Source organism: Pecten maximus, chromosome 2 (genome assembly GCF_902652985.1).
Source record: "Pecten maximus chromosome 2, xPecMax1.1, whole genome shotgun sequence".
Lineage (NCBI taxonomy): Eukaryota > Metazoa > Mollusca > Bivalvia > Pectinida > Pectinidae > Pecten > Pecten maximus.
The window spans coordinates 18498831-18514323 of NC_047016.1; the positions used below are offsets into that span (position 1 = coordinate 18498831).

General features: G+C 38.8%; 1 protein-coding gene across 1 annotated transcript; it reads left to right on the forward strand.

Moving 5' to 3' along the window:
* Nucleotides 1-7397: 7397 nt before the first annotated feature.
* Nucleotides 7398-14791, forward strand: LOC117320486 (L-proline trans-4-hydroxylase-like). Its single transcript, XM_033875080.1, has 10 exons — nucleotides 7398-7521; nucleotides 8674-8778; nucleotides 9077-9158; nucleotides 9687-9768; nucleotides 10105-10215; nucleotides 10519-10610; nucleotides 12527-12617; nucleotides 12938-13067; nucleotides 13361-13512; nucleotides 14284-14791. The coding sequence occupies exons 2-10, from the start codon at nucleotides 8760-8762 to the stop codon at nucleotides 14410-14412; spliced, it is 888 nt and encodes a 295-aa protein (XP_033730971.1). The 5' UTR covers nucleotides 7398-7521; nucleotides 8674-8759; the 3' UTR covers nucleotides 14413-14791.
* The last annotated feature ends 702 nt before the right edge of the window (nucleotides 14792-15493 follow it).

Here is a 15493-nt window from a genome sequence, read left to right on the forward strand (position 1 = left end):
CACGTGACAAAACATAAAGGTATAATAGTTATACCTATGCACGATAAACACGTGATAAACATGCATATATATAGCTATCCTAGGGACCTAACTTAGTAACCAAGGGACCTTACTTAGTAAGCTAGGGGCCTACGTTAGTACCCGGGACCCTAACATAGCTATCCTAGGGACCTTACTTAGTAACCTAGGGTCCTAACATAGTAAATTTGGGACCTTACTTAGTAACTTAGGGACCTTACTTAGTAACTTAGGGACCTTACTTATTAACCTAGGGCCCTAACATAGTAACTTAGGGACCTTACTTAGTAACTTAGGGACCTTACTTAGTAACCTAGGGCCCTAACATAGTAACTTAGGGACCTTACTTAGTAACTTAGGGACCTTACTTAGTAACTTAGGGACCTTACTTAGTAACTTAGGGATCACTTAGTAACTTAGGGACCTTACTTAGTAACTTAGGGCCCTAACATAGTAACTTAGGGACCTTACTTAGTAACCGGGACCCTAACATAGCTATCTTAGGACCTTACTTAGTAACCTGAATCGGGTCCCTAATATATGTACAAAATGATAACGGTTTGACACAATTATAAATCCTATCTTGTTTTCTGTTGGTCGTGCATCAGCTAAGGAGACATTGATCATGTTTGATGTAATGGAGAGGTATCAGGGTAAAGATAACGAAGTGTATACCTGGGAAAGGACGATACCGGGGTATGATAGTGAACATTCGCCATTCGACTGATACTTTGTCTATAACTGAAGTATATTATAAGTATTATTCTCTTGTGTGTGATAAACACAATCTTTTAGAATACATTAAATGAATGGTTAGCCACATTGTTACTCTAGAGTTATCTGTATAATAAACTATATTAACAAAATTACAATACTAAAGACTAGGGAATTCAATCTTTTTTGTAACTGCTAGATAGTATGTATCCATCACTTAGAGCGTTGTCATACTTCTCATTTTATTAACCAAACAATATTTACGTGCGTGTGTGCATGTGTGCTTGCGTGAGTGCATGTGTGGGTTGGTGCGTGCTTGTGTGTTTGTTGATCTCTGTGTCTGTGTAGGGGGTGGGATGTCCAAAGATATTGTTTTGGAGAGTCACAACTACACATATGTTTTATTGTTGTAATAATGCTAATTGTGATCGACACACAAACACTTGTCTCTGATATATAAATGACTTCCTTAGGTCGTTAAGTCGTCTTCTATGCAATACGCAGCTTCTATGAATTCGTTTTTGGAGACATATGTGATAAAATTGTAGTACTGCCCATCAGATTAATAAGATACGGTCCAGATTGTGATCAGTACCGTGTTTATACCCCTCATTGGACTGATTTGGACTTCTCATCATTGTAATTGTAATAATTGTCTATATAAAGAAAACGTAATCCAAACTGAATGAAACTCCTTGTTTTGTATCCTGATACACATATCAATACAACGAAACCAAAGTATTCTTACGAAATATACCGAGTTTAATTGGTGACATCCTATCGATACATTAACGCTACGAACTATCATATGTAAGTTGTTGATGTAAGACTCTGGCAACTTAAACACTAAACGGAGTCATTGTTGAAATAGTCAATTCGCTGCATGTTCAATAGTTCAGAAGAAATATTCAGATCGGACAAGAATATAGCTAGATACAAACTCTTTAATCAAGCAAGAACTTTTATAATAACATATTTCTTAATAATTTTTTTTTTTCCTGAGAGTAATCAAACTATAAAATGCTGAGGGTAAGTTACTATTTTTTTCTGCGAGTAATGTGAGGACTGGCTGCGGGCAAGTTGCTGTGGTCGGCCATATGACTAGTTCCCTCAGAGGAATCCCTTTAGTTGTCAGACTGATTTTGTTAAAAAAAATTAGAGAACCTGTATACAGGATACTAAAAGGGCAGTGTCAGTTTGATAGATATTTACTTTTAATGTCCCTTTGAGTGTGGTCGCCTGTAAAAGTCAGCATTACACATGTATACTTCTACGTTTGGCATATTGACACTATGAAATCAGGCTGAGAAATGAGGACCTCTTTACTTGTTTATCTTATTTCACTGGTTTTACGTCCGGTATTAATTCTTGAAACGACTCTAGATGATTATAAGTAACTATGTCACCTTAGTGAAGACGGAGGGAGAAGAGAAGTGAAGACCATGTGTTGCGGACTATTCTTAGAGTGTTTGTCTATATCATAGTGTATGTGTTATTGTATTGTTAGATTTCTGCGATAAAACTACTTAATTATGATGTCCTCGTCTATGTGGAGGCGACCGTAATACACATTGAACTATACATGAACTGCGACAATATACAATTATTGCCCTCGTTCCGGGTTGACATGAATATTTGACCACCCGAGAGGTGTCATGTCACCCGAGGGCGTAGCCCGAGGGTGACATGACACCTCAAGGGTGGGCAAATATTCATGTCAACCCGGAACAAGGGCAGTAATTGTTTTATTATACCGAAAAAACATAAGTGAATCAATTTTGGTATCAATAAGTTTATTTATTACTAGACTATCAACAGTTTTTAAGAAAATTTACTTCATTAATTCATCAACTATTCAACAAATGCTCAATTGTAATCAACCTATAGCCATAGGATTCTAACCTGACCACTGATGTCTATACTCATTTTGTTCAATATGTATAAAGTAACGTTGCTGTTACACTACAAGCTAAGTTACCTCGCTATAGAGCACGTGGAATGGTTCACTGTGGAAGTCACTGTATATCACCACGGGTCGCTGGACAGGTCAGGATAAGGTGATGATATAGCAGTCGAATACATGTCCAATAGAATATACTGGCTTAGTGTCCTAGCTAAAAGCCCAGAGCACTAAGGAAACTGGCACTACTTACGTAGAGATATACTGGCTCCGTTAAAAACAGAGGACGTCTAACACACGTGTGGTCCCGCGGCCGACCAGGTGTGAAGAGACGCTTACACGGTTCACGGGGTTGATCTTTACCTGACACGGGCCAGTTGACCGTCACGCACTTCCGGCGGCGTGAACAATGTGGTCAACTCGGCCCGAGACACTACATTCCTCCCAACTTTATAATGAAAGTCCTTGATGGTCGGAGGCTTCGTAATTGTAATATAAAGATCTTCCGAGTCCTGATCAAATTCCTATATAAATTGACTCTGCACACTAAAAGCGTTGCCATGAAGTCACTCTGGGTACTACTGTTGTTTGGTTCCTCCAAAATGGAGGAATAAGTAGGGATAAAATCCCTTTTGACAGTAAAATCCTAGGTTAAGGTTTGGATTGTCTCTAAAAAGACACACCACCCTGTAAAATACATGGGTGTAATCCTGACCTTGATGGCAATGATATGATAAAACACACCATCTGAGTTTACCAACTTTTCTATTCCACCAGTAGTACTTAGCTTCTCCTTGTCCAGGTTCTGATCCATCCAGTAGATATTTCCGGATAAACTGGAGGTCTGCATCTTCTCCTAATCTGGAGCTGGTTGTCTAGAAGCGCTATATCGAAACTTGATCCATCCGTGTGATCTGTCATCTTTAAGTCCACTGTCATGTCTACCACAATCAGGATGTGGATAGTCAAGGAAAACCGAGGAAGCCGTATTTACCTGATGACTCCCCGGAGTTTGACTTGCAGAAGGTGGTTGGCCAATACAAATGGCCCTGTCATCTTTAAGCCGACTGTCATGGCTACCACAATCAGGGTGTGGATAACCAAGGAAAACCGGAGTAGCCCTATTTACCTGATGACTACCCAGAGTTTGACTTGCAGAAGGGGGTTGGGTCGAACTGGCATCTTTGAGTCCACTGTCATGGCTACCACAATCAGGGTGAGGATAGCCAAGGAAAACCGGAGTAGCCCTATTTACCTGATGACTACCCAGAGTTTGACTCTCAGAAGATATACTGGCATGCATGTTCAGGGGACACTCAAGGAAACTGGTAGGCTTATTTTCTTTACCGGCAGAGTTACACACGGAACCAGCCGTGGCACTTTCGTACGGGCGTTGATCGCTAGCAGGAAAACTGTCATGAGTGCCTTGACATGCAAGATAACTGTCATGTTCACCTGGAGGGTGAGCAAGGTAACTCGAACGACTCAAGAATGAATTGACCCCTGGCATGAGTGTCGAGTTGATTGTCCATTTAGGAGGCTCTATAGGGCTAGAGTCCCCTAACCGGTCTTGCGGATCTAATGTGGCCACATTGTTGGTACCTACAAGGTACCCCTTATCACCGCAAGTCTTACTTCCCGTCAGGGCGGTTACGTCGTCTACTTCCAGTGAGAATTCGCCCCACTGTCTGTCGGCACGCTTACAATAATTGCAGCCTCCACAGGGCAAGTTTTCAGGCTTGATTCCAGCTATGTACGATGGGCATGGAGTCAGTTCATCCGGGATTCTGGAAAGCGCGTCCGCATTTCCATGTTTTGTTCCGGGTCTGTGTTTCACAATCATATGGTATTGAGAAAGTTCTTCCATCCATCGTGCGAGCTGTCCCTGCGGCTCCTTAAATCGTAACAGCCATGTTAGACTTGTATGGTCCGTCCCGACGGTAAACTGTCTACCTAAAAGGTAGTATTGAAACTGTCATGTAAATCTCACAATACTAAGCAGTTCCTTCCGAGTGGTGTAGTATCCTTTGTTCGGTTGTAAGAGGGAAACTGCTAAAAGCAATGACTCTCTCAACCCTGTCTTGTACTTGATTAAACACCCCTCCAATTGCTACATCCGAGGCATCTGTATCTAAGATGAATGGATCCTTTATACTTAGTATCGGGCAACACTAAGATGGGAGGTTCTGTCAGCGCCACCTTCAGTCTCTCGAAGGCCTGTTGCTGTTCCAAGTCCCAATGAAATTTGTTCTTTCCTGTGAGATTATACAAGAGTTGAGCTTACTCGGCGAAATCCTTGATTAAGGTACGGTGATAATTCACCTATCCGAGAAACCGCTCCATATCTTTAGAGGACGCTGGTAAAGGGCAATTAGCTACCGTATTGGTGTCTGTGTCAGACATCGCTATCTGGTCCTTTCCGGCTATTCGACCTTAAAACTTGACTTCCGGTTGGAAAAGTAGACACTTTTTTGGTAATGTCTGAATCTTTCCAACGTTTCTCTCAAATTATCGAGGTGTTCCCTGAAGGTGTGTCCTAATGCTAGGATGTCGTCCAAAAAGACTGTTTTCCAGGGGAGACCCCATAATGCGAGATTCATTGCACGAGAAAATGTGGCGGGAGCGTTAGTCAGACCAAAACCTATACGAACATGTTCAAATAATCCGTATTTTGTAAGAAACGCTGTTTTCTTTCGGTCCGTGTCCTTAACCTTGATCTGCCAATACGCGTTTTTGGCGTCCAGTTTTGAGAACCACGAACTTCCAGCTAGAGTGTCCAAACAATCCTCTACTAGTGGTAATGGAAAGGTGTCCTTAACAGTGACATCATTGAGCAACGCATGGAGCTGTCCTTTTATCTAACGAATACAGGTGCCGACGCCCACTCCTCCTCCCCAGCGAATGATGCTGGCGTATGCCGCATTCGCTGCTTTACAGGCTTGGCGTCGCTGGTGTCTACTGCATGCTCAATTTTGTCCAAAAAAACTCCCAGATCAAATTCATTCTTAGCGAAAACGTCCGAATAATGACGGAGAAGTTCAACTAAGTCCTTATACTGTGGAGATGCTCGGGTACCTTCCCAGTATCAGTTGAGGTTTTGGTTTAGTCTGACTCGCCAACATCACGATATGTTATTATATCATTTGCATGCCTCTGAATATGTCTGGCGCTTATATCGGAGCGAATAAAATCCGCTGTTTCGGGTTAAAATAACCCCGAACCTCAAAAGCGTTAGCTAGTATTTCCCCTTTATTATAATGGTCCTAAAACTGTCGCCTAAATTTACCAAACAAACGACGGCTTAGTATTGGCATTACGAACTGTACGGGGTACTAGAAGATCCAAGTTCCCATTAGACTTATTAGAAAACAATTGGGTTGGATTTGTTTTTATTCAAAAAATAGGCATACAATAATCACAAAATTCCACCGTAAAAAATACTCCGTATTATAAAATAACACTGGAATATGTGGTTAAGAATAATGTTGTGCAATAAAAATGATACAAATTTAATCCTCGTATTATAAAATAACACACAGGAACGGTATCATGAATTTGTGAAACCACGTGACTGCTGGCTGAGGAACAATTCGATAAAATCGTAATTGAAACCACAGAAAAATCAGGAAAACTGCGCAAAAATTGATAAACACATGATTAAAAGAATATAATGCATTAATTTATCAATTGCTAGCCAATACTGCTGACACCATTAAAGTAACGTTGCTGTTACACTACAAGCTAAGTTACCTCGCTATAGAGCACGTGGAATGGTTCACTGTGGAAGTCACTGTATATCACCACGGGTCGCTGGACAGGTCAGGATAAGGTGATGATATAGCAGTCGAATACATGTCCAATAGAATATACTGGCTTAGTGTCCTAGCTAAAAGCCCAGAGCACTAAGGAAACTGGCACTACTTACGTAGAGATATACTGGCTCCGTTAAAAACGAGAGATGGTCTAACACACGTGTGGTCCCGCGGCCGACCAGGTGTGAAGAGACGCTTACACGGTTCACGGGGTTGATCTTTACCTGACACGGGCCAGTTGACCGTCACGCACTTCCGGCGGCGTAAACAATGTGGTCAACTCGGCCCGAGACACTACATGTATTTCTTCAAACCATATTTTAGACTGTTCAACGAAGATCGTTTAAGAGGTACCCCATCGTCTTTCTGGGCCCCGGCATAAAATTCTCCCAGTCGAACGTTCAATGTATGGACGTCGAAGTTTTCAAAATCCTTTGGTCTACCTGTTGCAGATAGGAAATGTATAAAGGAATCCACGGCCCCATTGATGACCCTTTTGGTGTTTTTAGAATTCTTTTCTTGCCATAATTTCGCCATTTCCTCCACTGTTGGCAGACGATAGCGTCCGCCGGCAGCCATTGTTGTTATCGAGCAGAATACTCGGAACTCCTCTGATTCGACTACTTTTGAAGACGTTACGGAAGAGAGTTCCGAGTTGGGGCTCACGAGAGGGTGACATAACGATTTTGGAGGGCTCACGAGAGGGTGACATTATGATATTCAGAGGGTGACATGATGTTTCGAAAGCGACAGCAAGTAAATAATGAATTATTTGGAAATTTGTGGTTGACATAACGAATTTTTTTAATCACGTGACATGGTTTTCACTAATCAGAAGCTGTGATACAAGTTTGAGGTATAATAATACACATTGAGCCATGTGTAGTCCACGGGCACTCGCCTGTGGTGTAGTTTATACGTGGCGAATTTTTTTATTATGCGATAGAAGTTTTGTAGTTGTTTACTGATGTCATATACACAGTGCGCCGGTGGTGTCATGGTCAGGAGGCGGGTCTTGATAACCTCGACGTTCGCCGACATCTACTGCGCACATCTGTATGCTTGTGGAAACTTCCGGTAGGTACATTTATAATTAATGATTAATACATTATACTTGGACTCTCAAAACATATTTACGAAATCGAGTTAAATTTTCGTACTAAGAAACAGTGTACGTAAACCTTTGTGTTAACTATAATTTACATAACCGAGTTCCCACAGCAGACTTTGCTATGGTTACTATAATTAGCTACTGGATGCATAGCTGTCTGGTCTGTAGGCCCCTGTATATCAATATAATCTGTATAATTTATGTACGATTACACAACCGATGAATATGTATGTGAAATATGTGGTGCTGTACTGTTATCTTCATCAGACAAATGACCAGGGCAATGTACATAAAGGTGCAAAAAATCAACTTTGGTTTATATTATTTAACGCCCCTTTAAGAGCCAGGGTAATTTAAGGACGTGTCAGGTGTTGAGGTGGAGGAAAACCGGAGTACTCGGAGAAAAAACACCGCATACGGTCAGTACCAGGCAACTGTCAAACGTGGGTTTCGAACTCGCGAACCAGAGGTGGTTGGCTAGTGATAAAGCATCAATGAATCATCATAGTATTGTAACATAACAGCATAACGGAAATGGAATTTCGATGACAATTTGTACACGTTTCACATCTTTGTGTACACGTGCTGACCTGGTTATTTGTCTGGTAAAGATGTCAGCTAGTGTACATCGTATGAAACGTACTAGCCATCGTGGGAGATTTGCATTCGCTGAACCGGAAGTACTGACGGAAGTACTTTTTGAGTGACATCACTAATAGTTGCCGCGTTGTTATTCAATGTTAAATATGCGTATGAGACAGAGAGTTTTATGAGATGACAAAATATACTGTTGTTAACATCAGAAAAGTATCACTGATATAATATTTCAGTGTCTTCTTGAATTAATATTATAAATTAATCAAAGACCTATGTTTTCTGGTGTAATGATATTGGGATGTATTTTTGGGGTTGTGATAGGTACTTCTTAAAATGAGATTAGTCATGCGCGGACCATGTTCATTTGTTTACAAACATACCTTTACCATTGATTAGATATGCGATTATTTGAAGTGGCGGGAGAAAATTTATAAACTATGGTAGGAGTTGACTATGTAATCGGTGGTAGGGTTTAACTATCAATGTTGTCAAGTTATCATATGTTGTTTCATACAAATCAGATACGGGCTGGTAAACAAGAAGTACCAGAGAAATATTACAACAATAATTGTTAATCTCGGATTGAGAGAGTCGTCCTGCCGTTACCATGGCCACACCTACAGCCGGTAAGTAGGCCCTATGATAAAACCGACAACCATAGTCACAACATTACTTGTTTTTGATAGATCTGTTATTGACTACAGCAATTACTCTTATAATATAACTTGATATAGCCTACCTCACTTATATTTACTGCTATTCCTTCAGGGGACGATTGATTAATTAGCAATGACCTATTATAAGTAGCATTCATCGATTTATATAGCTTGACGTATTCTGTATCTTCAGCATATTAGCACATTGTATATGATATTTACTTATAGAAAATTGACTATCAAAGTCTCCTCAATTTTGTTTTCACAGTGTACTCGTTTTCACCAGGGGATTTACGGGTGACGAAGGATATGAAGAAGAATTTCGATGACCAGGGTTATATCATAATCAAGCAAGTGTTTTAAAACACCATAAGGATAAGTTTTGATAGTCAAGACCGGGGTTATATCATAGCCTAGCTAGAGTCCGTGTAATCATTAAAAGGGTACCATAGTCCAGCAAGTTGTTAAGAACTTTAATAAGATTAGTCTAGATCATCGGGAAACGCATATACATTAATGTATTATACTTAGTAGTAAGGCAAGTATTATTTGGATTTTTCTAGGTAATCGGGAAACCGATATATCAAAGTCATTCATAGTAAACCATGCTTTATCTTTGTATTGCTATGTTACATCTCATGTTTACATGTAAACCATTGTAAAGATTTGCCCGTATTTTAAAGAATTGTTATTATATAAATCTACAGCGATCTATCCTATTTCATCAAAATGGACGAACGGATCAGTCATAAAAATGGTTATAAACTGGTTACTGCCATAATGCGTTGATTGCTTTCCGTTTCTGCTTGATTAAACGTCTACATTTAAAATACGATAAGTAATTTAAACTGGATGCTTAAACTATGTTAAATGTACAGGGGATTATTTGACCAAGCGGAGATGGCAAACCTGAAAAAAGTGTTTGAGGACGGAGGAATCATCAAGAATAACGGGTTTACGGTAAGTTCTTACATAGTGGTGATCTACCTCGTTCTAAAAATACAAAAATATACATTCGCGAGGGCATGATTAATAGGTGTCAACTTTGTGGTTTATATTTAATAGAAAACTCAGCAACGGTATTAAAACACAAGTCATACGAAAGACCAGGAATGGCACGCAACAAATAAAACATATAAAAGTCAGAATAAAAAGGGACACTTCCTTAATCCAAAAGTACAATAACTGATTACCTTCATATTTGCGATAAAGTATGTTTATCTCTAACACACAATAGCGGTCAATTTTCACTCTCTTCCCGATGTACAAAACGCTTTAAATTATATCATTTAACAGATGGAAGATGGAGACGGAAAGAAGGCAAAAATGGCCGTGTGGAATACTCCCGGAAATGACGTGTCTGGAATGATGGCACGGTGTGAGAAGGTCGTCAATACATGTGAAGACGTATGAAAGACGTTCTTTGAAATTGTTTCAGTGAAATCATGTGTAATGTTTTGATCGTTTAACATTCTTTTGGTTATATATTAGACATAACTTTGAACGACTTGCAATGGTACCATAAATATAGGATATATCGTAATGCATAAAATGATTTTTAGATGCAGAAAAACGACATATATGAGTCGACTAATTTTAGATAAACTTGGTTTATTATTATTATTATTTTTTTTTTTTGCATTAAAATGACCAATGAAATGAATTTTTGATACTTAGAGTCACACAATATACCTGCTGTGGTTGTTTCAGCTGTTGGGAGGTGAAGTTTATCACTACCACTCCAAACTGGTGTACAAGGACCCCTTCAGTGGAGGGTCTTTTCTCTGGCATCAAGACTACGGGTAAAAATTGCCTCTTCTTCCGCTACAATAGTTCAGTCTCTACCCTGATCGTAGCGTCAATACTGTTTAAGAAATGGTTCAAAATGTCGACAATCTGTGTAAGAATGTGATTTACGTCATGATAAAATCATATTCGCCTTCGACTATTGTACAAGCGTAATAGTTTAGCGATTTTTGCGCTGAAAGTATTGCGCCAAATTATTTCTGTGCATAAGTACTATTTTCATATACTATTGTACAACCAAAACACAAAAAATATGGGTGCGCCAATTCATTACTGCGCTAATATATAAAACTCTGGGAATGCGTTAAAATTTGAATGCGTTTACAGCAGTTTTTACAGCAGTTTTTACAGCAGTTTTTATGCACAGAAATAATTTTGACTATTCAAATCGCCCTGCGTCCGTGGTCCGTCGTCCGTCCGTCCCTCCCTCCGTCCGTCCCTTCGTCCGTCCCTCCGTCCGTCCCTCCGTCCGTAAACAATTCTTGTTATCGCTATTTCTCAGAAAGTTCTGTAGGGATCTTTCTCAAATTTCATATGTAGGTTCCCCTTGGTACCTAGTTATGCATATTGCGTTTTGAGATCAATCGGAAAACAACATGGCCGACAGGCAGCCATCTTGGATTTTGACAATTGAAGTTTGTTATCGCTATTTCTCAGAAAGTACTGAAGAGATCTTTCTGAAATTTCATATGTAGGTTCCCCTTGGTGCCTAGTTATGCATATTGCGTTTTGAGACCAGTCTGAAAACAACATGGCCGACAGGCAGCCATCTTGGATTTTGACAATTGAAGTTTGTTATCACTATTTCTGAGAAAGTACTTTATGGATTTTTCTGAAATTATATATGTAGGTTTCCCTTGGTGCCTAGTTATGCATATTGCGTTTTGAGACCAATCCGAAAACAACATGGCCGACAGACAGCCATCTTAGATTTTGACAATTGAAGTTTGTTATCGCTATTTCTGAGAATGTATTGAATGGATCTTTCTGAAATTTCATATGTAGGTTTCCCTTGGTGCTTAGTTATGCATATTGCGTTTTGAGACCAATCCAAAAACAACATGGCCGGCAGGCAGGTATCTTGGATTTTGACAATTGAAGTTTGTTATCGCTATTTCTGAGAATGTACTGAATGGATCTTTCTGAAATTTCATATGTAGGTTTCCCTTGGTGCCTAGTTATGCATATTGCGTTTTGAGACCAGTCTAAAAACAACATGGCCGGCAGGCAGCAATCTTGGATTTTGACAATTGAAGTTTGTTATCACTATTTCTGAGAAAGAATTTAAGAGATCTTTCTCAAATTTCATAGGTAAGTTTCCCCTTGGTGCCTAGTTATGCATATTGCGTTTTGAGACCAATCGGAAAACAACATGGCCGACAGGCAGCCATCTTGGATTTTGACAATTGAAGTTTGTTATCACTATTTCTGAGAAAGTTTTTAAGGGATCTTTCTCAAATTTCATATGTAAGTTTCCCTTGGTGCCTAGTTATGCATATTGCATTTTGAGACCAATCTGAAAATAACATGGCCGACAGGCAGCCATCTCGGAATTTGACAATTGAAGTTTGTTATCTCTATTTGTCAAAGTACTGAATGGATCTTTCTCAGATTTCATAAGTAGGTTCCCCTTGGACCCTTGTATTGCATTTTTGGACCAGTCTGTCCTGAAAGCAACCTGGCAAACAAACAGCCATTATCGTTAAATCTCAATTTTTTTTATATAGCTAGGATTCCATTGTTTGAAAAGTACTGGAGGGATGTCTCAATTTGCACATATTAGTAAAATGAAGGGAAAAGTAGAGAAAAGATCAATCTGACATGGAACCTATGAAGATCATTTAATGGTGGGCGCCAAGATCCCTCTGGGATCTCTTGTTAGAGTAAGGTTAGTTCACGTTGTACTGCCTAGGTACTGGTATCACAACAGCTGTCTGTTTCCCGACATGATGACGGTGTTCGTAGCCATCGACAAATGCACCCGATCAAATGGCTGTCTGGAGGTAAGACTCCACATCAGCATCAGTATAATCCGAAATTTTGCTTTTGTTTACCGTCAAGAATGATTTTTCTTTGTCAAATGTACAAAACAAAAGTGCAATATAAGCTCATTTAGTGGAAATTATATAACGGAGGATTAATTGTCTTTATTGAGTATATTTAGATTTTTTGAAATGATATTGACAATAACGAAACCTGAAACCCGCTGAATATCACACCTTTTGTTGAATACATGTACAATAGTTTGACACCACTAATGTTGCAGAAGTCACAACTCGGTCAGTAATATGATGATATCAATTACTTATTCGCTGGTTGGTAGGTCCTGGCTGGTTCCAACAGGTGTGGTCGCATCGCCCATGAAGTCATACGTGGTCAAAACAGCGCCGACTCCGAACGAGTATCTGCTATCAAGAAGATCTGTCCCCAGACTTGCATAGAGTTGGACCCAGGTAAGTAGTTACACATGTATAGCACTCTTTTACATTGTTGAAGAAAGAGTAAAAACGTTGCTAGTTTACATTGTACACAATGACTCTTAAAGCCCGTTTCTATTGTTAAATCAGGATTTAGATTTAAATTCGGTCTTCATACAATGATACAAGATGATGTTCCTTTCTTTCCCATTCCGATTGTAATATGTCGACTAATCATTATTCATAGGCAAATACACAAAACAAGTAATGTAGTCAAACCAACATTGCGAACATATATCACAATAAAATGAGACTTGATTGTGTTTCAGGTGACGCTGTATTCTTCCATTGTAACTTGCTGCACACGAGTTCTGGTAATAACAGTGCTGACAGACGATGGGCCCTACTGGTGGCCTATAACACAAAGGCAAACAACCCTTTAGTTCCCCACCACCATTCCCAGTATATTCCGATACAGAAGGTACGTAAATATACCTTTAATATAATAAGTGGCCTGTAACAATAAAACAACGCTCTACCTATCTAACTCTAAATATTAGTTAAATGAAAATGTTCACAATGCAAGGTACTGAGAAACAGATCCAAAAATTAGAAAAGCGTTTTGAATAGATTGCTTTGCCAGTTACTGAGAGGTTTATTCAAGATAGGCCGTTTTTATAATCATAATTTAATTATGTATATTATAATATGAGATTGATAATAATGTACTTACTCTATCTTTATCAGAATAAATCTATGTATCCTTGTATATATATATATAATCATAATTAAATGTTGATAAAGCGGAAGTCTCTTACTCTTGCGGTGCACCTGGATTATTCACATTTGGATTTGTTTGTTTGTTTGGTGTTTTTTTCATTAGTTTCCATGCAAATGTATATGTTTGTTATATTTTGTCATTGTTTAATTTGAGTTTGAGTAGGGATTTGTCATCATATCGGTGTTTTTTTTAATTGTTTTTGAGGCGAATCTCGTTCATATTGCTGGTAGTCCAGTTATCACCACCTCGGTTTTCATTTTGAGGACGTAGCATTGTTCAGATATAAATCAGGTCTACTTGGCGCATGTTGTTAGCGATACATGGAACCCTTTCAGAAAACAGTCTAATTCTTCTTTTACTTTTCCAATGGACTCAGTGTAATAATATATTTGCTTTTTTGCTCTCGTTTTCTCTAATTTTAATAATTGCCTTGCGTCTGTAAACACGTTGATACTCGTAATGTTTCCGCAGGTGCCGGATAGTTCTGTGAAGGAGTGCACGAACTACCAGGATTTCACTGGTAAGGATTTCTGGGACCCAAGCAAAACAGATTCGGCTGGACAAGCTATCCTCGAAAAACAGGCTAAATGTGAAAAGTGAATATGATTTCAAACCAATGATGACGTTAGGTATACAATAAGTACTGAATACATATTGTATACTGTTATTTTTTGTAAACTGGTTAGTGTATGTGTAACAACACCGTTGAAAGCTGTAAGGATAATAATAATATCATAGAGTCGTCTATCTTCTACATAAAGTCATTTCTGTCATATTAAGTTATATATTGAGTGAATATATAGTGATATATTGAGTTTCATATTCAATCACTTTATTACCAAATATCCAAGTCTTCGCTGGTCTGGTATGTCTTTCAGCTTCAATTACATATCATGTTAGTTATGGCTGTATCATCAAATCAAATAAATATCCGTTGTATTGTTACAATGCTTGTCATTCTGTGTCTTTACGAAAATAATTTTTTTTTTTTTTTTAAACCCTCATGTATTATCATTAAAACAAATGGTGGCTTTGATACAACGTGAGTGAGTATGGTATATACGAACTAGTTACCATACGGCTAGATAATACTGAATATGAACGAAATTATACAGCATGCTGGGTCATAGAGGATGAATAAGTGAATACACAACATTGAGTCGAGCAGCACAAGTAAAAAGATATTTGTCATGATAATTAACATTATATTGTGTATACCAATGGCAATTATCTTGTGTAATTAAGACAGTGATTACACTAGACTGTGTGTGATAGCGAACATTGCATTGTGTGTAATAGTGAACAATAGATTGTGTGTGATAAGGAACATCACATTGTGTGTGATAATGAGCATTACATTATGTGGACAGACCCTGTCAAACAACGTACGATAAACACTCTATCCAGCCCCTGAGAGATTATATATGATAAACAAACCTAGCCTGCACTGAAGATAACACAATACGCAATCAATGTCATTTAGATCACGATGTCCCATAAACGGGTCATACAAATGAATAATAATTTATTAGATAGCGACACCCTTTACTCTCGTCTCAACAATGACGGCACCAAACCTCTGTCTCATATTTTACTTAACGACATAAGTGGTGTTGGTTTCTATCATTTTAGATAAAACCATGCGATATTTTTTTCATTATTTTTTTTCATTCGGGGCTGG

Coding starts and splice junctions, on each gene's coding strand:
- LOC117320486 (XM_033875080.1), top strand. Junction 9,159..9,686: donor CAGGGTTATATCATAATCAA/GCAAGTGTTTTA, acceptor TTAAATGTACAG/GGGATTATTTGACCAAGCGG. Junction 12,618..12,937: donor GATCAAATGGCTGTCTGGAG/GTAAGACTCCAC, acceptor GCTGGTTGGTAG/GTCCTGGCTGGTTCCAACAG.